The sequence below is a fragment of the Westerdykella ornata genome (assembly GCF_010094085.1).
Source record: "Westerdykella ornata strain CBS 379.55 unplaced genomic scaffold EI97scaffold_8, whole genome shotgun sequence".
Lineage (NCBI taxonomy): Eukaryota > Fungi > Ascomycota > Dothideomycetes > Pleosporales > Sporormiaceae > Westerdykella > Westerdykella ornata.
Window position 1 is genome coordinate 375,675 of NW_022986858.1, and position 24,689 is coordinate 400,363.

At 52.8% G+C, this 24,689-nt stretch overlaps 7 protein-coding genes across 7 annotated transcripts; 1 reads left to right on the forward strand and 6 right to left on the reverse strand.

The window, feature by feature from the left end:
- Positions 1–299: 299 nt before the first annotated feature.
- Positions 300–2,907, reverse strand: EI97DRAFT_432699 (heat shock protein-like protein 70). The gene is made up of 2 exons (XM_033798220.1): positions 1,747–2,907; positions 300–1,688 (listed from the first exon to the last, which is right to left on the reverse strand). Exons 1-2 carry the CDS (start codon positions 2,491–2,493, stop codon positions 489–491), a joined length of 1,947 nt encoding a protein of 648 aa, XP_033654622.1. The 5' UTR covers positions 2,494–2,907; the 3' UTR covers positions 300–488.
- Positions 2,908–3,297: 390 nt separating this feature from the next.
- EI97DRAFT_432700 (uncharacterized protein) lies at positions 3,298–4,454 on the reverse strand. Its single transcript, XM_033798221.1, has one exon. The coding sequence runs from the start codon at positions 4,313–4,315 to the stop codon at positions 3,734–3,736; it is 582 nt and encodes a 193-aa protein (XP_033654623.1). The 5' UTR covers positions 4,316–4,454; the 3' UTR covers positions 3,298–3,733.
- Positions 4,455–4,546: 92 nt separating this feature from the next.
- EI97DRAFT_432701 (vacuolar protein sorting-associated protein 13) lies at positions 4,547–14,617 on the forward strand. Its single transcript, XM_033798222.1, has 2 exons — positions 4,547–11,536; positions 11,586–14,617. The coding sequence occupies exons 1-2, from the start codon at positions 4,755–4,757 to the stop codon at positions 14,410–14,412; spliced, it is 9,609 nt and encodes a 3,202-aa protein (XP_033654624.1). The 5' UTR covers positions 4,547–4,754; the 3' UTR covers positions 14,413–14,617.
- A 63-nt stretch (positions 14,618–14,680) lies between these two features.
- Positions 14,681–16,738, reverse strand: EI97DRAFT_375880 (uncharacterized protein; the record flags this gene model as incomplete). The annotated part of the gene is made up of 2 exons (XM_033795532.1): positions 14,681–14,994; positions 15,052–16,738. 2 exons carry the CDS (start codon positions 16,736–16,738, stop codon positions 14,681–14,683), a joined length of 2,001 nt encoding a protein of 666 aa, XP_033654625.1.
- A 1,629-nt stretch (positions 16,739–18,367) lies between these two features.
- Positions 18,368–19,999, reverse strand: EI97DRAFT_308884 (cyclin). Its single transcript, XM_033794592.1, has one exon. The coding sequence runs from the start codon at positions 19,798–19,800 to the stop codon at positions 18,718–18,720; it is 1,083 nt and encodes a 360-aa protein (XP_033654626.1). The 5' UTR covers positions 19,801–19,999; the 3' UTR covers positions 18,368–18,717.
- A 465-nt stretch (positions 20,000–20,464) lies between these two features.
- EI97DRAFT_441844 (uncharacterized protein) lies at positions 20,465–21,046 on the reverse strand (the record flags this gene model as incomplete). Its single annotated transcript, XM_033799721.1, has 1 exon — positions 20,465–21,046. One exon carries the CDS (start codon positions 21,044–21,046, stop codon positions 20,465–20,467), a length of 582 nt encoding a protein of 193 aa, XP_033654627.1.
- A 467-nt stretch (positions 21,047–21,513) lies between these two features.
- On the reverse strand, positions 21,514–24,009 carry EI97DRAFT_396988 (ferric reductase transmembrane component 4). The gene is made up of 2 exons (XM_033796350.1): positions 23,291–24,009; positions 21,514–23,233 (listed from the first exon to the last, which is right to left on the reverse strand). Exons 1-2 carry the CDS (start codon positions 23,785–23,787, stop codon positions 21,685–21,687), a joined length of 2,046 nt encoding a protein of 681 aa, XP_033654628.1. The 5' UTR covers positions 23,788–24,009; the 3' UTR covers positions 21,514–21,684.
- Between the last annotated feature and the right edge of the window lie 680 nt (positions 24,010–24,689).

Sequence of the window (24,689 nt, forward strand, 5' to 3'; positions counted from 1 at the left end):
TTATTCAATATGATTGTAAGGAAGGGAGATGTTACGGGTTCTAATTCCGACGGAAACCCTTGGGATAAAGCTCTTCTGTCAGACACTTGAGATAAAATTTCCAGTTCTCTGAAGGCAGCTGCAAATTTCAGTTCTGGGAGGACTATCATCTTCCCGCTTGATCAAGAACCGGGCTGTGGGAAATGGCTAAGGAACATTGAACAGCGACACATCACGGGCACAAGGTTCAGCGCATTTGAAGTTAAGAAATCTTATTGACTCCAGTGATGATATCACTTCATTAGAGTACATATTTCCCCATCCGACCCTATTTTCTTTCTTCCGCCAATCGTAATCATCATCATGATGCATCCCATGCAAAAGGGAAAGTCAGAAACCCATGAAAATAGGACCCAACCGGCCCGAGAAACTCCAATAATGACCTCCCAGAGAAACGTCTATACCGAGGAAAAGGCAAGAGAAAAGCCTACTGCATTTCAGCGATCCGCTTAGTCGACCTCCTCGACAGTAGGGCCGTCGTCGTGGCCAGCGCCGGGAGCACCACCGGCACCGGGGAAGCCGCCAGGGCCACCAGCACCAGGCATGCCACCCTCGCCACCCGCACCGTAGAACTTCATCATGATGGGGTTGGCGACGGACTCAAGCTCCTTCTGCTGAGACTCGTACTCATCCTTGGTAGCCTGCTGGTTGTCGTCAAGCCAGGCAACGGTCTTGTCGATCTCGGCCTTCAGCTTCTCCTTGTCGGCAGCGTCGAGCTTCTCGTCAACCTTGGAGTCGCTCATGGTGTTGCGGAGGGAGTAGGCATAAGACTCGAGGGCGTTCTTGGCGCTGATACGGGCAGCCTCAGCCTCATCCTCAGCCTTGTACTTCTCAGCCTCGGCCAACATGCGCTCGATGTCCTCCTTGGACAGACGGCCCTTGTCGTTGGTGATGACGATCTTGTTGGACTTGCCAGTGCCCTTCTCGACGGCGGAGACATTCATGATACCGTTGGCATCGACATCGAAGGTGACCTCAATCTGGGGGACACCACGAGGCGCAGGTGGGATGCCAGTGAGTTCGAACTTGCCCAGCAGGTTGTTATCTTTCGTACGAGCGCGCTCGCCTTCGTAGACCTGAATGAGCACACCGGGCTGGTTGTCGGAGAAGGTGGAGAAGACCTCGGACTTCTTGGTGGGGATGGTGGTGTTGCGCTTGATCAGAGGAGTCATGACACCGCCTGCAGTCTCGATACCGACGGAGAGCGGAGCGACATCCAGAAGCAAGATCTCGCTGGTGGACTTGCTGGAGGTGTCACCGGAGAGGATAGCAGCCTGGACGGCAGCGCCATAGGCAACAGCCTCATCGGGGTTGATGGACTTGTTGGGCTCCTTGCCGTTGAAGAAGTCGGAGACCATCTTCTGAATCTTGGGGATACGGGTGGAACCGCCGACAAGGACGATCTCGTGGACAGAGGACTTGTCGATCTTGGCATCGCGGAGGACACGCTCGACAGGTTCCATGGTGGAGCGGAAGAGATCCTGGCACAGCTCCTCGAAACGGGCACGGGTGATGCTGGTGTAGAAGTCGATACCCTCAAACAGAGAATCTATCTCAATCGAGGTCTGAGCGGAGGAGGAAAGGGTACGCTTGGCGCGTTCGCAGGCAGTGCGGAGACGGCGCAGGGCACGAGCGTTGGTGGACAAATCCTAAAATCGAGTTAGCGAACTGCAAGTACCAATGGAACAAGGACCGGGGACTACTCGCCTTTTTGTGCTTTCTTTTGAATTCATTAACAAAGTGGTTAACAAGACGATTATCGAAGTCTTCGCCACCAAGGTGAGTATCTCCGGCAGTGGACTTGACCTCGAAGATGCCCTCCTCAATGGTAAGGAGCGACACATCGAAAGTACCACCACCGAGATCGAAGATCAGGACATTACGCTCGCCAGAAGCCTTCTTATCCAGACCGTAGGCAATGGCGGCGGCCGTGGGCTCGTTAATGATGCGGAGGACGTTGAGGCCAGCAATGAGACCGGCATCCTTGGTGGCTTGGCGTTGAGAATCGTTGAAGTAGGCAGGAACAGTGATGACGGCGTTGTTGACGGTTCCACCAAGATACGACTCTGCTGTCTCCCTCATCTTGGTGAGGACCATGGAAGAGATCTCCTCGGGGGTGAAGGTCTTGGTCTCGCCCTTGAACTCGACCTGAATGACAGGCTTGCCGTTCTTGTCAATCACCTTGAAGGGGAAGTGCTTCATGTCTGCCTGGACCTCGGGATCATTGAACTTGCGGCCGATGAGACGCTTCGCATCGAAGACTGTGTTGGAGGGGTTCATGGCGACCTGGTTCTTCGCAGAGTCTCCGATGAGACGCTCGGTATCGGTGAAGGCAACGAACGAGGGCGTGGTGCGGTTGCCCTGGTCGTTGGCAATGATTTCGATGCGGTCATCACGGAAGATACCCACGCAGGAGTAGGTGGTTCCTAGATCGATACCGACAGCGGGAGCCATCGTTGTGGGTGTGGGGATGGTAAAGTAGGGAAGAAAGTTGGGGTATCACAAAGAGCTTGTAAAAGGAACTGCTGATGGGGTTGCAGCACGCTCACAGAAGCTGAAAACGCTAGTGGAATGTGTGTCTTTTTGAGTTGATAGTGAGAGAAGGGCAACAAAGGCCATGGTGCAGTTATATATGTTGTGGGGAGGAGCAGTTTTCCTCAGTCACTTCTGGAAGTTTCGACGGTTCGCGGGCCAACCAGAGTGCGCGAGCAGGTTCTGGCAGCGTCCGGCGAGCTCCCTCGCCAGCGCGACCCACGGAAAGCGGATACCCGAATTCGCTGGATTATTCTCTGGGGCAAATGTGCGCAAGTCTTACTCCGCACTATTCACGACGATTCCAAGCCGCATCTGCCCATTCTGCGCTGAGGATGTTTCTGTCGGCGATTCTGTGCGCTTCCTGCAATGACGCATGCCATCGTTGATGACTAAGCATTTACCCCTCCACCACCACAACCTTGGGAACCAACCTTCGAGAGTCGCTTTTCTCAATTGGACACACCGCCGTACTTTCTACCAAAAAAGAACAGAAGTATTGGAAGTACGTCGCAGGCTGTGCTATTTCTCTCACGCATCTCTGGTGGACCAGGCACTGCATCATACTTGGAGAGCTATTCGTAGTGTATCAATTCCTGCTGATGTTCCCTCTGTTCATTTGAGCTTTAGCAACCGTCTCCAATTCTGGACACCATTCACAGTCATTCATACAGCACCAGAAATGACACAGAGGCCGAAATTATATCTATACGATCTTCTTCAGTTGATTCGGTCTAATTGCATAAGTAAAGACAGCTCAGATCTTCCTCACTGTAAGCTTGTTAAGACGGAAATGTAGGCACGACAATGCTATTTTGTCACGTTTTCCGTTTTCTGTTTCCTCCAGGAGGAATGAGGCAGGGTGTCGCATCCTCTCGCAATCAGGTGCTCTTATCCATATATAGACCAATTCCTATGGAGTCCTTCTCATCATCAGTTATATTTTACCGTGAGAGTGGAGTTTATAAAAGTCCCTAGGCTCAACAGTAACGGTTACATATTTGATCACACAAAGACACTGGGTATCCTATATAGCGGGGACAAAACGAAACAAGCCTCCACATCAGTCGACTCTCAGCCATCCAGCTCTAGTTCGTCCTCCTAGGTTTTTCCCGCTTCCTTGAAAATCCCTTCCCCATCCTCCCACCAGACCCATCATCCATCACGCCGGCGGCTTAAAAGCCCCAAAATACCTCTCCCCCCTCTCCCTCCTCTCCCACACCCTCTCACTGTTCGGTCCACTCCTCAACTTCTCCTCCTTCATCCTATAACGCTCCCGAATCAGCGCCTCCTTATCCGCTTTCGTTCGCGTCTTGAGTCCCATGCAGAAGCGCCAGTCGGCCCAGTGCTCCGAGCACGAGCGCAGCTCGCCGTAGCGGTAGATGTCGTTGAAGTGGCCGCCGAGGGATGCGCAGTAGAAGGCGCTGTCGAAGGCGGCGCGGCACGACATTGTGGTGGGGTAATCATCGTCGGAGGAGGAGGTTTCGGTGGTGGTGGTGGTCGTGGTGGAAGAGGACGGGGATGAGGAGGAGGAGGATTGAGGCGTGCTGGCGGTTGTTGTGGTTGAGGAGGTTGAGGAGGTGGGCGCTAGGTGTGGGAATGCGGCTTGGAAGTCGCGGTCTGAGGTTGTTGCGGTTTTAAATTCGGTTGATTGTGGTATTGAGGGAGGCGTTGGTTGTGTCGTGGGCGATGTGGATGGAGATGCGGTGTCCGCAGGCGTTTTCGAAGACCACAACCAGCCCATTGCAATGATGAGGGTGTCGGATTCGCTCGAAAGTACAAAATGATTGGATTGAGTCGATGGATATCGCGGAATCTGTGGCAGTGCCGCCCGAAGTGTGATACAAATGTACCTCTGGTGGTGATTGCCGCAGTAAGAAAAGTTAGAAAGCGCGTTCCTCGGGAGTCTTGGCGGCCCTGCTCACCCCAGCTACGTCATGCACTGCCCTGGCTGCCCTGCTCTCATCACTCCCACCACGCTCCTATAACAAAGTGTAAGGTCACCACGCCCATTGTCATCAACACTTTTGCGCCACTGGCTGCCGTCCTTAGTACCCCTCTGCCCCCTATGTGTCCACGAATTCACGAGACCTAACGATCCAACTACCTCGGACAGCCTGGGCAGCATTTGCAAAGCGCACAACCCCGACCCCCGACCTGGGTAACGGTCCCTCGCCGCCGAAATGCTCGAAGGACTCGTTGCCAACCTGCTCAATCGGTTCTTGGGCATGTATGTCCAGAACTTTGATGCGAAGCAGCTCAATGTAGGCATCTGGTCGGGCGATGTCAAACTGCGGGACCTGGAGCTTCGCCGAGAAGCACTGGATCAGCTCCGCTTACCGTTGAATGTGGTGGAGGGACATTTGGGGTCTCTCACATTGCAGATACCGTGGTCGAATCTGAGAGGGAAACCTCTGAAGGTCAACATTGAGGATGTGTTTTTATTGGCAGCACCGAAGGAAGATGCGGATTATGACCCTGAGGAGGAGGAGCGGCGAGCCCATGCCGTCAAGATGGAGAAACTTGACAGCGCGGAGCTGCTGAAAGAGCGGAATACAGAAGGAATGAGTGCGGAGGAGCAGCAGAAGACACAGAGTTTTACGGCAAGCCTGATTACTGCTATCGTCGATAATGTGCAGGTCAGCGTCAAGAATATCCATATTCGGTACGAGGACTCGATATCAGATCCCGGTCATCCCTTCGCGCTCGGTATCACGCTGTCGGAGTTCAGCGCTGTCAGTACAGATGAGAATTGGAAGCCGGCGTTTATACACGGGGATTCGGCTTCGACGCACAAACTGGCCACGCTCAGTTCGCTAGCGATATACTGGGATACGGATGCATCTCTGATAGGGACTGGCAAGGGGAGTCAGAGCAAAGATGAGCAAGGGATCGATCATGCCGAGTTCATTGACAAAGTGCGGGGTATGATCTCGAGAAGTGATAATCAAGAGGCGCTTGGGAACCACCAGTTCATTCTGAAACCTATCAGTGGCCGAGCCGGCTTGGAAATGGATAAGACTGGCAAGGCTGACCGTCCGAAGACGAAGGCGAGATTGCTTTTTGATGAGCTTGGTTTCATCATCGATGAGGATCAGTATCGGGATGCCTTAATGTTGGTGGATCTCTTCCACTATTTCATCAGACATCAAGAGTACAAGAAATTCCAGCCTAAATCGTCACCGAAGGAGGATCCCGCTGGTTGGCTACGGTTCGCTGGACAGGCTGTGCTTGACAAGATACACGAGAGGAATCGGAAGTGGAGTTGGGCCTATTTCAAGGAAAGGCGAGATGACCGGATACGGTATATCGATCTTTTCAAGAAGAAGAAGCGAGAAGAGAAGCTTTCGCCTGCCGAGACAGAGGAGCTGGACAAACTGGAGCGGAAACTGACGTACGAGGATCTTCGATTTTGGCGGTCTCTGGCCCGGAACCAACTCCGGAAAGAGAATGTGGGTGTCAAGAAACCTCCGCCGAAACAGACCTGGAGCTCTTGGATATGGGGTGCCAAGCACGAGGAAAACAAGGAAGATAATACTCAGATGACTGACGAGCAGCGGAAAGAGCTTTATGAGGCTATTGACTGGGACGAGAAGAAGGCGATTGCGGAGTCGGTTGATATGCCGAGGGAGTATGTCAAGATGGAGGTCAATCTGAGTCTACGCACGGGCAGTTTCACGCTCAAGCGGGATCCACACGGCAAGGGCATTGAGATACTACGTCTCCTATTCGACTCCTTCAGTACACAGTTCTTAAAGCGCACGGACTCCATGTTCGTGAGCGTTGCACTCGAGGGCATGAGGTTGTACGATGGAACGACAGAAGGCAGCCTGTTCCCACAGATCCTGACGGTCAAGAATGCTGCGCCTGTACCGGACGACAAGCGGATAGAGGAACTCAACGAGGATGAAACTCCCAAGGAGGGCGGAGAGGAAGGGGAAGACGAGGAAGAAGAAAAGGAGGATCCCTTTTTCCAGCTCTCCTTCGAGAACAACCCTCTTGATGGAAGCGCGGATACTGCGCTCACCATGAAGCTGAAGGAATTGGAGTTCATCTACAATCCTAGATTCATCGTCGAGGTAGCGAGATTCTTCAAACCACCACAGCGTCACATGGAGTCCATAGGAGCGCTTATGGAGACGGCCGGCGCGACTGTCGAAGGTATCCGGCAGCAAACACGAGCAGGGCTGGAGTTCGCACTATTAGAGCATAAGACCATCAACGCCCAGCTGGATCTCCACGCACCTCTCATCATCGTTCCGGATTCCGTCACGAAGAAGTCGAGCAATTGTCTCATTCTTGATGCAGGTCATGCGAGTGTCACCAGCGAGCTTATTGATAAGGACACGCTACGGGATATTCAGGACAAAGAGAAGCAACAGTATACTGAAGAGGATTTCCGCAGGCTGGAGAATCTTATGTATGATAAATTCCTGTTGAAGCTGGACTCGACGCAAGTTCTCATCGGACCCTCAATCGAGGAGACACGAGCTCAGTTGGGGGAGAACGCGTCTTCTAAAGCTCTGCACATCGTCGACCGTATTAACATGGACTTCAAGATTGAAATTTGTATTGTGCCGAAAGCGTCCGACCTCACGAAGTTCCGCATATCGGGTAACCTGCCTGTACTGCATGCATCGATGTCGGATACGAAGTACAAGAACCTCATGAAGCTCGTCGACGTGGCGATTCCGAAATTCAACAACGAGGAGCCAAGCAAAGAGGCGGAGGCGGGAGCTAAGGGTCCGTCCAATCTGAAACCTACCAGCGAAGCACGGCCAAGCGAAGATCCCCTTGGTCGACAGCGGTCCAAATCATTCCAATTTGCAGCGCAGGAGCACGAGCTTGTCATGGAGTTGGAGGAAGACGAGAGTGGTGACGACCAGAACGAGAAGTTTGAGGAGGCGCCGGAAGTGAAGACGAAGAAGGACATCAACATTCATCAGCGGAACTTTGAGTTCAACTTCAGCGTGGCGAGGCTGCAAGGTTCGCTGTACCGATCGGATCCTGAGGGCAAGAAACCGGATCAGCTACTTGTGGAGCTTGTTGCCGAGCATTTTGATCTCGAGTTCTACCAGGAGCCTTTTGCGATGGTGGCAAATGTCCGGCTGAAGTCTCTTGCGGTCGAAGATCATGTCGAAGAGAACCCTATACCAGAGTTCAAGAATATAATCTCCTCCGAGGATGTCTCTGCCACCGAACAGAAGGATCTGTTCTCGCTCAAATTCGTAAAGGTCAACCCGGAGTCTCCAGAGTTCATGACGAAGTATGAGGGTATTGCAATGAACTTGGACGTGGCAGTATCGACAATCAGTTTAATAGTTACGCGGAGAACCCTTCTGACACTGTTGGACTTCGTCCTCATCACGTTCACAAACCCTGGAGCTGCACAGGCGCAGCAACAACAGATTGCAGCGAGACCGGAAGATGAGGAACAAGTCGTTAGTCAGCCTCAGGCGCAAGAAGATAAGATTCGGATTCGTGCAGAGTTGAAACGGATAGCTGTCATTTTGAACAATGATGGGATTAGACTTGCTACCTTGAGTCTAAACTCCGGTAATGTGGGGATCTTCATCTATGGCAAGACTATGCGCACTGGCGGTCGCCTGGGGAATCTCACCTTGGTGGACGATGTTAATGTAGGCGTACCGGAGGAATCACCGCTGCGCCAGCTCGTCACCATCGAGGGCAAGAATCTAGCGGATTTCAGCTATGAGACATTCGACCCGGACTTGGAGAGCTATCCTGGTTATGATATGGCAGTCTCCTTGAGGACCGGTTCCATCAAAGTCAACTTCCTCACGGAGCCCTTCCGCAAGATTATGGAGTTTGGCGTAAAGTTCGGGAGAATGCAAGCCATTTTCAACGCTGCGCGCCAGGCCGCTGCGAACCAGGCTGTGCAGATTCAAGAAAGAGCGAACAAATTCCACTTTGACATCGTCATCAGTACACCTATCGTCGTCTTCCCTAGGATGGTCGTATCGGACAAGCCTGAGCGGGATACATTGACTGCCAACCTGGGAGAGATTTATGCGAAGAATAGTTTCGTGCCCCTTGATGATTCGGCGGGTTCGGATGTTGCGAATAAGCTTTCTGCTGGTATCAGAAACATCAAGTTGACTTCGAACTTGCATTACGAAGATGACCGAGCCGAAGTGCTGGAAATGATCGACAAAGTGGACTTGGACTTCAACATCACCATGGTGGAGCATAAGTCTGGACAGCATAGGCCGGATGTGGAGGTCGTAGGGTCGATGTCGGACATCAACCTGAAAATCACGCCGGAGCAGATGAAGTTCGCACTGGAGCTCTCACGTTCGATTCCGGATGCATTTGCCACCGAATCCGACGAGGAGATAGAGGAGGATGTGAACCAGCAGTTACCAGACTCTACGACTGAGCCCGCGAGGCATCTGACAGAACGTCCGTCTCCAACAGAAGCAGTAGCTGAGTCGACGACAGCGCAGGCTCCAGAGCTCCAACCTGGTGACCAGAAGTGGACCAAACTTGATTTCGTTTTCAAGGTGGGCACAATTGGGCTTGAGCTGATCAGGTCGCAAGAGGGTCAACCGGTCCGTGATGTGGAAGCTGCCAGTCTGTCCGTCTTCTCGCTCAATGAGACCCACGTGAAGCTTCGCATGGTCAGTGATGGAGCTATGGAAGCTGAACTCGTTGTCCAGTCGTTCACCATCCGTGATAGCCGGACTAAAGGCACCAACAAGTTCCGGAAGATCATGTCGCTCATCAATAATGATGTCAAGCAACAGTTCATGGCGAGCGTATCCATATCCGGTGGAAAGGATAAGAGTGCGATTGCTCTTCTCTCCATCGACAGCCCGAGGATCATCCTTGCTCTGGACTATTTGTTCGCTTTGCAAGCGTTTGTGAATGCTGGTCTCGCAACCGATGAGCCTCTAGCCATTGAAGAACAAACTGAGGAGACCGAGGAGACTGCCAGTGCGGTGGTCCCTCTTACTCCTGGCGGTGAGATGTCGCCGGATAGGTCTGAGATATCCGAGATGCCCGCTGAAACAGGAATGGATGTATCTTTCCGGCTAAACCTGGTGGACGCTCAGGTCGTCCTGATTGCCAATCCAGCGCTGTCGAACTCGGAAGCCATCGTCCTTGGGACGAAGCAGGTTCTGGTGTCAAAACAACAGGCCATGACATTGCAGGTAGATAAGATTGGAATGTTTCTCTGCCGCATGGACAAGTTTGAGACAAGCCGTCTACGTATATTGGACGATTTCAGCATTCAGACCGCGCTGGATATCCGGAATCAAGGTCCGAAGTCATCCTTGACGAGCATCAATGTTGATATTGAACCCCTCATCCTCCGGTTGTCACTTCGAGATATCCTTCTCGCCATGCAGATCGTCAATCGTGCATCTGCTATGTCGGCCAAGGAGGACGAGAGGATGGCTAGCGAAGAACCAAAGAAACTCAAACAAGGACCAACTTCTACGAAGCCAAAATCCACCGCAGGAAAATCATCAACGACAAGGCCACGAGCGAAGAGTAGTGCGACAACAAGACGTTCAAGTCAGCACGGTGCTGTGGCGCAGCGTCGACCGTCAGGCTCCGCTGTGCTAAGACGCGAGGAGATGAATGTCAATGTCGAAGGCATTCGAGTTGTCCTCATCGGCGATGTGCATGAGCTGCCCATGATTGACTGGCGAGTAAAGAAGTTTGGAGTCGAGGTTCGGGACTGGTCAGGCGCAATGACCGCAGACGCCTCCGTTGACACGCTCATCAACGTCTTCAACTTTTCCAAATCGGCTTGGGAGCCGCTGATTGAGCCTTGGCAGCTGGGCTTCCACATGTCCAAGGACCAGAATCCGGAGAGACTCAGCGTAGAACTGTACTCGCGCAAGGTTATGGAGCTCACTGTTACAACCGCTACCATCGCATTAGTTTCAAAATCCCTAGACTTCCTGACTACGGATGAGGATATCTTGTCGAAACCGCGCGGAAACTATGCCCCCTACCGGGTTCGCAATTACACGGGCTTCAATCTAAACATCTGGACTGAAGGTAGAGACTCGTCAGATGGTTATGCGGTCAAATTGGAAGACGGAGAGGAACAACCGTGGCGCTTCGAGGATCCTACTGCAACGCGTGAGAGCTTGTCTACTGAAGGGTCCACTGGTAGTCTGGGCATTCGACTTGAAGGCAGCGGCTTCGACAGTATACAGAGGATTCAGGTGCATCGTGAAGGAGAGACGTTGTATAACTTGAAGCCTCAAAAGGACCGGGTACAACATCGCATTCTCGTAGAAGTCAAGCTTGGGCCGGATAACGTCAAGAATATCACGTTCAGGTCGCCTCTCCTTGTGGAGAATAACACGCAGATTCCGATTGAGCTAGGCATTTACAGTCCCCAGGAAGGTCATCTGGTGAAGATCGAGAAGATTGCTCCTGGCGATGCAAGGCCAGCCCCAGTGGGAGCTGCGTACATGCATTCCTTGGTAGTTCGACCCGACCAAGGCTTCGGATATACTTGGTCGAACGAGCAACTGTTTTGGAAGGACCTTCTGAGGCGACCGACGAGAACGATCACTTGTCGCGGGGAACATGACGACCAATCACCTCCGTTCTTCTTCCAACTGTATGCTGCCTTCGACAAGAAGGATCCGCTGACAAGTGTGTACCCTTATATGCGCCTTCGTCTCGCCGCACCGGTTGAAGTGCAGAATCTGCTGCCTTTCGACTTCAAGTATAGGATTTACGACAGCAATACAAAGAAGGATTGGACCAATTTCCTGCGAAAGGGAGGTGTCAGTCCTGTTCATGTTGTTGAGCTCTCTCATTTACTGCTTATCAGCGTGGACATGCAGGATACGCCATTCAGACCGAGCAAGTTCGGCATTATCAATTCGACTGATCGGGAAAGTTTCAGAAGGGAAAATCGTTTGGAGGTCAAAGATCAGGACGATCTGAGCTTGTATCTCCATATGCATTTCTTGTAAGTCGAAAACATGATCAGGAACGTGACGGTGCACTAAGCATTGTAGCAACTATCCCGACGGCGGTGGTTCCTTCAGGGTGACCATCTTCAGTCCTTATGTCATTCTCAACCGAACCGGTCTGCCGCTCGATATCCGCAGCAAACAATTCCTGGGACAGGCCAATCGAGCAGCTGGTCAAATCATGCCCGAAAACGGCACCGATGTGCAGAAGCCCACGCCTTTCATGTTCTCGTTCCCCACAGACGATAAGAAGAACCGAGCTCTCATCAAGGTGGGCGATTCCAATTGGAGCAAGCCTCAGAGTTTCGACGCTATTGGCAGTACTTTTGCTGTCACACTCCCGAACTCGCAGTCAAGATCCGATATGCATATTGGTATTTCCATTGACGAGGGCGAAGGCAAATATAATCTCACGAAGGTGGTTACGATTGCGCCGCGTTTCATCATCAAGAATAAAATCAAAGAGGATCTGAATATTCGCGAACCAGGATCGTCAGAAATACTGTCTCTGAAGAATGGGGAGCTCCTGCCTCTCAGGTGGTTGCGGCAGGGTGGAACTCCCCAGCTTTCGATATGCTATCCGGGCGTTAGCAACCAGTGGTCATCACCATTCAATATCTCCAATGTTGGAAGCGTCCATGTGAAGCTTTCGAAAGCAGGCCAGCGACAAAAGCTAATCCGCGTCGATGTGCTGATGGAACAGGCGACTATCTTTGTCCATATCAGCGTTGAGACTAAGCATTGGCCATTTTCTTTCAAGAATATGAGCGATCAAGAGTTCCTCTACTGGCAAACCGACCCTAATTTGGATGAGGACGAAGAGGACCGGGGAACCGGATTCAGGCCGATTCGGTACCGCTTGCCGCCACGCAGCATCATGCCATACGCTTGGGACTTCCCTGCCGCCAAGAACAAGGAGATCGTTCTCACTGCTAATGGAAGGGAGAGGCATATCAAGCTCTCGGAAATCGGTAATCTCATTCCCTTCAAGCTTCCGCCGGCTCAAGGCCAGAATAAGTCAAAGATCATTGATCTCAACGTGGTCGCCAATGGACCGACACAAACCCTAGAACTTTCCAACTACAAGCCGTCGAAGAGTCTGTACAAGCAGAAAAACGGCAACGCGTCCTCCTCCGCTGCTGGCGGTTTTGAAGTCAAGGACATGGATACGCACGTCACCTTCCGAGCGCAGCTTCGCCTTGCTGGCATCGGTGTGTCGCTTGTTAACCGGCAAATGCGAGAGCTTGTGTACGTCACGCTGAGGGACATTGAGCTCAAGTACTCCGACTCTCCACTCTATCAGATGATCAATCTTTCGATTAAGTGGATTCAGATTGACAACCAGCTTTACGGAGGCATCTTTCCCATCGTCTTCTATCCCAGCGTGGTACCGAAGACTGGGAAGGAAATGGAGGCGCATCCTATCTTCCAGACGAGCGTCACTCGCGTCAAAGATGATTCATACGGTGTGCTATATATCAAGTACGCAACCATTCTCCTCCAGCAGATGACTCTGGAGATCGACGAAGACTTTATATTTGCGCTTCTTGACTTCGCCAAGATTCCGGGCGCATCGTGGTCTGAGCAGAAGGAAGGCAAGCTGTGGGAGGAGTCACTGGATATCCCCGAACCCCAGCAGGAGCAGTCAGGACAGGACATTTATTTCGAGCTTCTACATTTGCAACCCATGCAGTTCGACCTTTCTTTCGTGCGCACTGAGCGCATCAATGCCGAAGACACGATGACTTCCTCGAGCCCGTTCATGTTCGCTGTTAACGTTCTCACCATGTCGATTGGTAACGTCAATGATGCACCAATCCGGTATAACGCTCTGATGTTGGAGAACGCGCGAGTCTCGACGGCGGCTCTGATCAACAATATCAAGAACCACTATGTGCAAGAGTCGTTACGGCAGGTGCATGTTGTCATTGGTTCGGCCGACTTCCTCGGGAATCCCGTGGGACTCTTCACAAACGTCAGTTCTGGTGTTGCCGATATCTTCTACGAGCCATATCAGGGTCTTGTCAAATCCGATCGCCCGGAAGAACTCGGTATTGGTATCGCAAAGGGAGCTTCGAGCTTCGTCAAGAAATCCGTCTTCGGCTTTTCAGACAGCATGGCCAAGTTCACAGGCAGCATGTCCAAGGGTCTCTCGGCCGCTACCATGGACAAGGAATTCCAAGATCAGCGCCGTATGTCGCGCTCGCGCAACAGGCCCAAGCATGCACTCTATGGCATCACAGCTGGCGGCAACGCCTTCGCGGCCAGTCTTGCCAGCGGTCTCGGCGGCCTCGCCCGTCATCCAATTCAGGGCGCGGAAAAAGAAGGCGCAGTCGGCTTTGTGAAAGGTTTGGGTAAAGGTCTCCTAGGTGTGCCAACCAAGGCCGCCATCGGCGCCTTCGACCTTGCATCCAACATGGCCGAAGGTGTGCGCAACACGACGACCGTGTTCGACCAGGAAGGCCTTGACCGGGTACGCCTAACGCGCTTCATCGGCACAGACGGCATCGTGCGCCCCTACTCGCAGCGTGAAGCCCTCGGCCAATTCTGGCTCAAGACGCTCGACAACGGCAAATACTTCCACGAGGACTACATTGCGCATCTGGAGCTGCAAGGCAGAGACATGCTCGTCATGTTGACGTACAATAACATCATGCTCGTGCGCACCAAGAGCCTGAGATCCGAGTGGGACGTGCCGCTCAAGGATGTGCAGACTATTAGCAAGGAGAGGACGGGCATGAGCATCACGCTCAAGGGGGGTACAAATGGGCCTTTTATCCCGGTGGCGGATGAGGCGAGCAGGAATTGGTTTTATAGACAGGTGGCCGTGGCAGTGAATGCGTGGAATGATCGGTGGAATGCTAAGGGTTAAGCAAGAAATCGGTTTGGGAAAGAGGTTGGGCGCGTGAGCGGCTAGACTGAGTGTTTGTCGGATTTCCTGTATTCTCTTCTTTGTTGTCTCTTTCCAGTAGGGCTGGCATGATATCCAATAGCCTTTCGGTGCAACACAGTTATGTATGTATATGATAATGGATGTCAAAACTTACTCATGTAGATTTAGAGACAGTCATGGTCTTGTTACTTCAGTTCCCACTCCCTCTCCAGAGGGAAAAGAGTTTTCTTTCTGGAGAAGTGTTCATTCACATACTCCCGAACAAGCCCACCCTCTGCTTCTGCCTCCTCCGTCGATCCCACTCCCTCTGCGCCGCCCTCTTATCCGCATCCACAGCATCGCCGCCATCTTCAAAACCACCACCACCACCACCACCCCGCTCTCCCTTCTCGGGATCCGGACTGGGTGGGAACAGCGGACTCCTTACCACGATCCCAACATGCCCCTCCCCATCCCCTTTCATCCTGATGGACAGACTCCCATTCCCCTCGTCGGGATCACTCAGCAGCCAGACATGCTTCATGCTCTTCCTCTTCTCGCCCGCACCCTTCTTCTTCTTCGCTCCCTGACCTGCTCCCTCTGAACCATCGTCATCGTCATCATCATCACCACCACCACAATGTCTCCTCGCCAACCCATCCGCCGCCCACGCCACGCCCTCCCCACCCCTACTAGCCGCAATCACCAAGTCCCTCGGATCAAGATAATTGAACCTCCCCAGCTCCCTCCAACCCCTCGTGCGCACCGCCTCCCCGGCCACGGCACCCAGGACGAGCAAATTGAAGACGAAGATGGCGTAAATGTACACGCGCTGCCCAAACTGCAGACCATACAGGTACACCTGCACATCTCGCTTCTGCGTAAAGGTTTTCCCCACCATGAGCTGCGCGCTCGCGTACGCGGCGAGCATGTCGTCGGCCATGGCCGTGATGCTGTTGGTCAGGCCGGCGAGCGTGGCGGCTTCCTCGCTGACGCTGACCGGGTCGCGCCCCGCGTTGGGCGGCCGCGACATGTTGTACGCCGCGATGCTGGCGTTGAGGGCGTCGCCGAGGAGCGAGACGTACAGGTTCGTCAGGTCGTTGGACAGGAGCTCGAATTGCCGCATCACCGTCCTGGTGAGGTTGCGTTGGGGGTTGAAGTCTGGGATGGGGTTGGCAGGGACGACGCTGATGTTGAGGTTCGCAATGTCGACCGTGACGTTGAATAGGTGCGGCGTGAAGTCGAGCGCGCATTGTGTCGAGTTCAGGAAGGCGTACGACGGGCCGGCCGCGAGGGCGAGGTAGCGGCGAGGGCTCCTTTCGCTGTGCGCGACGCCTATGGCGACGATGGCGTCGCCCGTGTGCCCGATGTAGGCCGACATTTCGCCCGAGTCCACGCTGTCGGGGAGATTACCCGAGGCTTCGTATATCCACTCTGCGACGGGGCCGCGCAACCGGAATGCGGAGGTGCGGTTGTAGATGCAGGTGACGTTGCAGAGGTATCCTTCCTCTTGGTAGATGTAGCCTGCGACTTGGGAGTTGGACGAGATGGACATGTCTGTAAGCCCGGCAGGGGCACCGACGCCATAACTCCGACCTATGTAGCTGAACTGCGTGTTGTCCAATTTGGGGTGGACGAGGCGTTTGCCAGTGGTTGAGGAGGACGCGGATGCCGCGGATGATAGAAGGTTGCCGACGTGCTGGACGCCGACTGAGTAAGTGAAGAAACCCTTTTGGGTACGCAAAGATGGACCAGAGGTGCCGATCTCCATGGGATACTCTCTGATGAGGGATACATCTTCGTAGCTTGGGAGGAGCAGCATGCCTGTGGTGGTTGTACGGTCGATGAATGGTGTTATGGAACCAGCCCAAAGCGCTGCAGGAACGAGACTGAGGAAGACTACCAATAACACCGGGAAGAAGAAGCGTAGTGGGAGGTCCCAATCAATCCGTGGAATGCTCATATCAACCCAAGTACGGAGGACATCCAAGGTGACACTGGCTTTCCTGAGTCGCAACCGCAGTGCATAGTTGATCAGTCTGCACACGACAGCCACATGGATGAGACCGAAAAAGGCAGCCAGAAGTTGCACAATAAGGGCGACTGTGCCAGGGAACCTATTGGCTAGGACAAAGAGGTAACCCGTTGCGCGCCATTCGATGAGATCCGCCATGAGGAGAAGGGTTGCGAGCGTTGTTGTGAAGACCAGTCCATAGAAGGTATTATAGCGAACCCAATGGCTGTATCGTGGTGTTCGTCCATTGCTAGTTGTTGTTCGACGCTGCGGTTTCCAACTGGAGATCCAAGTGATTTGTCGACCGACCATTTATTATTATAACGACTTGACAAAAGGAAACAAAATATTACTTCAATCGAAGGTCTGAGAATGAAAGGGAAATGCACAACGAAGGACGAAAGCTACGAGCTCGATCAACGATCTCGAAGTTGGTCGTCCATGAGAAGAGAAGAACCGAAAGCAGACGACACCTACCGGTAGAGCGCCGGACGCAGTTGCTGTGGGAGTACCCAGGTAGTGATACATCGCAAGGCCAAGTACCGGATGGCTGTTGAGCCGCATAATGCTTGCATTGAGCCGAGCGTTGTCTTCTCAAATAGGCACAGTGTTCCAAAACGGTCAGCATAGAGATGGATCGCGGTACCTCGGCCAGAGCCTCTGACCAGATTCGCAACGAACGTCTCGAAGTGGGACAGACGGGAGAAGCGGGTTATCATAGCGATTCATAAGTAAGCTATAATGCCTTGGGTGAGTCCAGAGTGTTGACGGCCTCCAATTCGACGAGGCGGTATCTGAAGTTCATAGATATTCTGGGACTAGGTCAAGTTCACTACCTTACACTGCACTCACCGAGCATCTCTCTTCTAAAAGGTGCACATCCCTTTACTCTGCTCGTTCCAGGGAAGATGGGAAATATGCCGCTTCTCAGCTCCCACAGTAAACGCATGAGGAGGCCACCCAAGATAGAAACCGAGCACTTCCTTCGCGGTCTGGCACCTGACATCCGGCGTGCCTCAGATCAATGGCAACCGTTATGCGTCCGGGCAGGCTCTGACAACAGTCACAAAGAGTATAATAAGAGAAGGATGCCAGGTCATAAGTTGGCAAGCCAAAAAGCGTATAAGGATGGTGTCATTGTTTGCGAAATTAGTGCGTCTGACGTTGCGGGTTGGATGACAATAATCTTTGTTACTGTCAGATGAGGAAGAAAGAGGAGAGGGTTGGATCTCCCGGCTGGAGGGCTGAGATGGGCCGGGGATCGCAAAAACGCTGGTACCTATTCAAAAAAGCGCAATCCATTCTGCCACCGCCATCTTGGCACGATGAGGGTTCTGGTTTTCGTCTCAACACATCTGAAACGTCTGCCCCTCTCTCGAGTGTGATTCCTGCACATGTTCACACGCTATGGATGCAGCAACGGGTGAGGGTGGTGAGGGTGTATCCCATGGAAATTGTAGTCGAGTCGATTATTTCCGTTTCTTAGAGGTCGACACGATAACCGGAAGAAAGGGAGGGAAAGAGAAAGCGCAGGTGGCAGGTGGACCACAAGTCCGCCACGCATCACGCGTCCTCACCGCCAATATCCATGACAACACCTAGGGAATGCCAGTGGCCAGGTGCTCACCGGCTTCGTGCGCAGCCTCTACAACTAAGGGGAATGCTTCGACTTTCTTTCGATCTGCGTATTACTTGACCAGCCACACTAGTACGCGTAACTCGATAATTCGGCGAGGCTGTGCACCCTACCCACCGGTGTGCAAGTATTGATGGCTGAGAAAGGCGTACCCGACCCGTAACCGTTGATTCACAAGAGTGTGCGTCGAAGAGCGTTATTCACTCTTCCGCAGACTAGCTGAGCAGATAACTCAAATTCACTCCAACAGATGGTCTGCACAAGGAAGCAAAGCACGTGCACACAGATTCAGTGAGATCGGAATTGAGTGATTGATTGATTGATTGATTCGCTTTAATTGATTAACTCAACCTCTTCAGAGGAGAGACTAACTACGCCCTTTATGCTATATTCGAATCCCTTACTTCCTGAAACGCAACAAGTGAAGAATCCCATCCGTCCCAGCGCCGCTGCAATGCTATGTATGCTGAATATATGCAATGCTGGAAATGGTCCGACAAAGTCTTTTCCTGACACAACAAATGGAAAGAAAGAGGAAAGAAACGTCGATGACCCAAAAAGCCAGTTGAGGGAACCATCATCGCTCATATCCCATAGACACATCTCTCATGTCTCGAACAGCAACAACAAAGAAAAACGTCGGTTGATGCAGGAATTAATAGGCATTCTGCCTAAGCGTATAAGGGTTCGCACCGCCAAACATCCGGTTGAAGAAGCCGCTAGTGCTCGTCTTCGCCTTCTTTGCCGGCTTCTCGTCATACCCCATGGAGAAGGAGTGCTGGTGCTTGTGCTTGGGTGCGGCGCCGAGAGCATGGATATGTACAATGGTGGCTCCGCTGTCGGCGTCGTACCGCTGCATGATGGCCTCCTCGGGCTCTTCGTGGAGACTGGCCGGGGACTCCGAGGCAGTGGAGACGGAGGAGCTGCGGGTGGGAGGGGACAGAGAGGGAGTCCGCGAGGGCATACGCGAGTGCGTTTGATAGGCGGGGCGCATCCTCTGCGAACCCATGGCGTAGGAGACGTAGGTGGAGGAGCCGTAGGCGATGGCTTCCTGGTGAGATCGCTGGAGGTTCTCGGCCGTGAGTTGGTACTGCTGGCGAGCGAGCTCCTTCTCGCGCTCGGCGATCCGTGCCTTCTCGGCCTGGCGCGCCTGGTAGATGCGGATGGGGGCTAGGAAAGGCTCGAGGTGGTAGTAGAGATCCTCGGGGTTGATACGGAGATCCCAATCAAGAAGGTAGAGGAGCTGCTTCTCCATGAGGTTCACTTCCGTGATGGAGAAGCCGAAGTTGTCGTAGCCACGGACGGCACTGTAGCGCGCCCAGTGCTTGTTCTTGGGAGACGAGTCGTTGAGGTTCTTAGCCGCGAGAATCAGAGAGGCGAGAAAGATGCGGTGGACGGTGCAGCGCATGCCCTTGGCAACAGGAGGAAGGCGAGCCTTTAATCGGCTGAGGTAGATGAGGGAAGTCATGAGGGTGGGGACCTGGACATGTGACCTTTCAACCAGAGACGTGATGAACTCCTCAACCGAAGGAAGGGCCGGTTCCCTGTACTGAGTAGCATGCTGGGGAGGCGATGCTGGCGGCGTAGGGGGAAGGTTCTTGTTGAGAGAAGGTTCGCAGCGGATGACTTCGGAAGCTTTTTGTGCCAGGTAGGTGATCATATCCTGTGAGACGGGAAGCTGGATGAAGTGGTCCAGTGCAGCCTTGTTCTGCGACGCCAGGTTGGGAGAGTAAGTCATGATGAAGGGCGACGTGGTGTTGAGAGGGAAGGGTGGTAGGGTATCTTTAAAGATAGATAGATAGATGCTCAGCTGGGCAATCCGCGACCCGATCCGGAAGATGGAGGTGCAGGGATAGATTAAGCCGTGCGAGGCGGAAACAAGGGATGCGCAAGGTGGCCAGGCGATGTTCCGGTCTGTTAAGCGGGGTGTAAGCTTAGTCCGGCGGAAACGAAAGCGAGGTTGAAACAATCAACGCTGCAGGCGATGAGGAGGATGGAGGATTGAGGAAGAGGATGTGTTGGAGTTTCCGACCGGCGGAAGGAAGGTGGTAGGCAGGCAATTAATGAAAAATGTGAAGGGCGAGGGGACAGACTGCAAGGAGTCTGGAAGGGAGACGCAGGATTGGCACTGCCAAAAATGGGTCGAGGGAGGGAGGTAGGTGGAATGGAGCCTGCGCCGCAGCCCGGGGAAATATGTGAAGGGAAAGAAGAAAGGAAAAGAAGAGGAGAAGAATGTGTGTGTGTGTGTGTGAAGTGGATTGCACTGACCGAAAGCGAATTGTATCTGCGACGCAGGGCGAGATACTTATTCTCAGAGATGCGCTCGTGGTGGTGGGTGTTGGGGAATGCAGGGTGAAGGAGCGGCAGCCAATCAGCGGGCTATCCGGCCAGGGTGCTGCTGACTACAACAGCGGTGAGCGGCAGGAGAAACGGGAGCAGACCAGTTCGGCGGCTGCGAGTGGTCGACACGGGAGACTCGAGTAGCGGAAGAAAAGCAACCCCCAGAGCGGGCGTGTTTCAAGAAGAGCGGCAGACGATTCGTCGCTTGCCAGTTGTTTCGCAGCGTCGCAGTGGTCTATTCGAGGAAACGCGCACGACAGCCAATCCCGCGAGATGCTCAGAAGGCCGGGGGACCAGCGGGTCAGTGTTTCGAAAAATAGGAAGGGGACTGGTTGTTTGAGAAGCTGCCGCGCGCTGCAAAGGGTTTGCAGGCCTGTTGGAGGAACTCGCCCAAGGTCGGTGAAGGGAGATGGTTTGCTGTCGTTGCACCCGCAGCCACGGATGGGGTCTCGCTTTGTAGATTCACTTCGTGTTGTCTTTCCTTGAAATGCCTCGACGCGGCGAGGTGGCTGGCAGCGAACTGTGAGGCGGTCTGGTATGCAAGTCGTTGGGCTCCGGCTCTCAGGCTGTTCCCAACGTGGCAGAGGAATGGCCGACAGCGAAGAGCAGCACACGACACGCAGGCCATATATCGTAGATGGCATCCTCTCACCCAGTGGCGTACACGTTGCTGCGAATGCCCGGACTTAGCCTAAGGGGGCTTTGGTGATGACGAGTATGAGCTGGCCACATGCCCATAGAGGCCAGCCCCGTGCGGCCTCCATACACAGAAGAGTGAAGGTGACGGTCAACAACAGTCGGCCGAGGTGCCCGTGAATGCTGTGGCCACTACGAAGGTGCTCTAGAAGGGTATGGGCTGGTTGGCCCACGGGCCCTGCAGCCACTGTAGGGCTTCCCGCGCTGCTTGGCAGGACAACTTTATTATGCAACTTAGAGCTGCTATTTTATATAGTAAATTTATAGAGGAGAGCTGCTAGAGAGCGATTGTTTGTATACTTTTTAATCTAGCGTTATTCTAAGTAAATTTTCCTATAGTTTTAACCTACTACCTTTATCTTAACGCAGCTACTAGTGTATAGGCAGTAGCTATCTATATATATAAAACAAAGCACTAATATTAGAATAAATTTTCTACTTAGAATTATAGCTCTAAATTTAGAATACTATTTTATTACAACAACATGTACCTAGGGCAGTTGTTGATTACTCTTACCTTTTTAGGGTCGTGGCTCGGTGGCATAGAGTCGGGTCTTGACAGAATATATATTAAACTTGTTCCTCCTTACCACGCAAAAGCATTAACCTCGAGCTCAAACTCTACTTTCTCATGACGGCCTAAGCTCGACACCAGGGCACGCACATCATCACACAAAGACGGCGGTCCGCAGACAACCACGCCAATCTTTTTATATCCAGCCTCGACCTCTTGTTGCAACAGACCTCGTATGTCGAGACGTTCACCAATTCGAACCTCGTGGTCTACAACGCTCCGCACAGCGCCGCTCAACTCGCTAACCAAGGCCTGATCCGCTTGCTTCACGCTCCACGCCACCTTGACATTGAGGTGCGCGTTGATTAAAGCTAGCAAGCCTGTAATGCCGATACCGCCACCAATGAGCAGAAGCCGGTCGGTGTTGAGGACGCCAGCAGGCGGGCTATTTAGGTAGGGTCCATCAAGGAGAGTGAGCAGGCCTGTATGTTTTCCCAAGAGCCGCGTCATCCCAGTAGACTTGCGAATGTACAATGTGATACCAGCGGTTGTTCCCATGTCAGTGGAAACATGCGCAGTCTCGACTTGAGCTTTGGACTTGTCCGTGGCGGAGTCCTCGGCTGAGGAGTTGCCTCGACTGACTGGACGGCTTCTGAAGGTACGGAGGAGCGCCGTGGAGTTGACTGAGAATGGATGGTTCTCCCAGGGTTTCATCGGGCTAAGAGTAGGAAAGTAAACGTATCCGTGGTAGCCTGGTTTGCCACTGAACCGAATGCCAGGTATTTCGACCCGGACATGATTCGAGCCAATGTCTGTTACAGTCGCGCGACGTACCCCATTGGTGACTATACGGACGACGCGAAGTATACGGTCGAATGCCCACACGGCAACAGCCGCATATAACCAGTACTCGTGGTCGCCCTCGTATCCGAACCGCAAGATGAGATGATACCAGCAGCCAACCACGGTGAAAATCGCCATGATGATGTGGCCGATGAGAAAGACTTCATAGGAAAGGCGGCGCATCCAGAGAATACTCCACACGAGCATAGCGCAGACAAAGACTGTGCCCACTATTCCCCATTGCCAATACGGTAGCCTAAGATCAGCTTGGTACGTGCCGGTCTGGATACGAGCAGCGAGGAGGAAGACTGAGTGCAGTATAGTATGCAGAGCAAAAAGACGCGCTACCCAGCGGTGCAACAAAAGGTATGTCGAGTGAGACCAATTGGTAAGCCACAACAGAATGTTGTTCCGACCGGCGAAGAGAATAGTCAGGGGCAGGAGCGCGAAGGCAAACTCTCCAGTTCGATAACCAGCATATGCCAGGATCTCGCCCCGCTTATCATAGCCCCAAGGATGAATAAGGGGCCACTGGGTTGAGTAGTTCACACAAGAGAGAATGACGTTGAGTATCACGAAGCCGGCAATGTACAGGCCTTGTCCAATGGTAGGTGGGTTGCCCAACTGCCATGGCAGGGACTGACTGTGGGTCCTGCCGATCATAGAAGGCCAGACTATGAAAGGTCTGAGTTTGCCCGAGATGGAAGAGAAAAAAGGCAGTTTGGGGAGGACCGTCATGGCGATGGGAGTAGTAAAACCGACAATGAGTAATACAAGGCTATGAACAGACCGATTAGTAAAGCATCCATCCATGAGTGGTACGCTATCTTCTTACGAGTACTTGTAGAGTAGCACGGTGTTGTGATCCATAACGGGCATGAAGTTGTTCCAGTTCGTCCACAAAACTTCCGGGACGGTCATGGTCATGTTCAGAGTGTGACCCCTCATCCAAGCCATGTGCGGCTTTCCGTCAACTTGGCTGCGGGCTTCTTGATAGCTCCACTTTGCGGGAACGTCGGGTGCCCCTGTTGCCGTCTCAATCCACAGCTGCTCGAGCTGCCAGAGTGGAACTTTGCCGTCGCACTTGTCGTCGAAGCAATAGGCCAGCGACGTCAGCCAGGCATCGTCGTTTGCACGGCAGTTGGGAGTCGCCATCATCATGGCATGATCGCCCATGTCCATCATGTGTGAGCAGGTCAGATTTGCGGTTCCCAGGACGTTGCGGCAGGCTCGGGCGCAGTAGGGAGACTGGTCGGCACCACCCATGCCCATAAAGGCACCGGCGGCAAGAGGGACGCTTGCGAGCAAAGTGTAGACTATCGAAAACCTCATGATTGTACTTGTAACGTTATGAGGGGAATGATTTAGTGGTCAGAGTCTCCACTCCCTTAGTTATCATATTCTCCAGTCGCGTATATATGTGCGCCCGCCGCCTGGCCTATGGGAGGCAAATGAACAGAGAGTTGGCAAAAGAGAGTGGAGGCGTACGCCTGCGGCGCGGAACCTGCTCAATATCCAGAATGCCATGGCTCTTTCCGGCCTATTGTATCGTTGGTGAAGGGCGGAAAGGATTCAATGTTGATTAAATGAGCAAGTTATCACTCCGGAAGCTTTCAGGATAGGGCCATCCCACAGGTCCTTGGCCCGTGCACCTAGCCAAGATGCCTGCATGTGTGCCCTTTACTGCACCCTCCTGCATCCGATGGAAACGCGATCCTTAGGCGCAACCTGCTTATATATACTAGAAACAAGACGTTGCTGCTATAGGCACTTTTAAAAGCATAAGAAAAAATAGAGCAGTAGAATTATAAAAAGATATACATAACGTGTTTCACAAGCGAGCGCCCTACCTAAGCGAGTGCCCCATTGAACACTGCGAAAGCACGTGTACAGTGACAACACATAATGTCACAACAACAACGAGCTCAGAGAACCTATACTGAAGGTGACGTGCAGCTTGCTATCTCCGATATCCAAAGAGATCAAATTAAAAGCCTTCGGTGTGCTGAAACAATCTACACTGTTCCTCGAAGAACGATCCAACAGCGATGCACTGGAACGTACTCTCGACACAACTGTGAGCCAAACTCAAAGCACCTAACAAAACTAGAAGAGGAGGTGAATGTGGAATGTATACTTGATGAGAGTTTACATGGTGTACCGGTATCGAAGGCAGATGTACGAGATATGGCCAACAGACTACTAAGAGAGCATGGTGAGAAGCCTACTGGCAA

Excerpts from the sequence above, each read along its gene's own strand:
- EI97DRAFT_432699 (XM_033798220.1), bottom strand. The coding sequence starts at position 2,493 with ATGGCTCCCGCTGTCGGTATCGATCTAGGAACCACCTACTCCTGCGTG. Across the intron at positions 1,689-1,746 it reads TCAAAAGAAAGCACAAAAAG|GATTTGTCCACCAACGCTCG; the intron begins GCGAGTAGTCCC and ends ACTCGATTTTAG.
- EI97DRAFT_308884 (XM_033794592.1), bottom strand. The coding sequence starts at position 19,800 with ATGACTTACTCTCCCAACCTGGCGTCGCAGAACAAGGCTGCACTGGAC.
- EI97DRAFT_432701 (XM_033798222.1), top strand. The coding sequence starts at position 4,755 with ATGCTCGAAGGACTCGTTGCCAACCTGCTCAATCGGTTCTTGGGCATG. Across the intron at positions 11,537-11,585 it reads TATCTCCATATGCATTTCTT|CAACTATCCCGACGGCGGTG; the intron begins GTAAGTCGAAAA and ends TAAGCATTGTAG.
- EI97DRAFT_432700 (XM_033798221.1), bottom strand. The coding sequence starts at position 4,315 with ATGGGCTGGTTGTGGTCTTCGAAAACGCCTGCGGACACCGCATCTCCA.
- EI97DRAFT_396988 (XM_033796350.1), bottom strand. The coding sequence starts at position 23,787 with ATGAGGTTTTCGATAGTCTACACTTTGCTCGCAAGCGTCCCTCTTGCC. Across the intron at positions 23,234-23,290 it reads GTGCTACTCTACAAGTACTC|CCTTGTATTACTCATTGTCG; the intron begins GTAAGAAGATAG and ends GTCTGTTCATAG.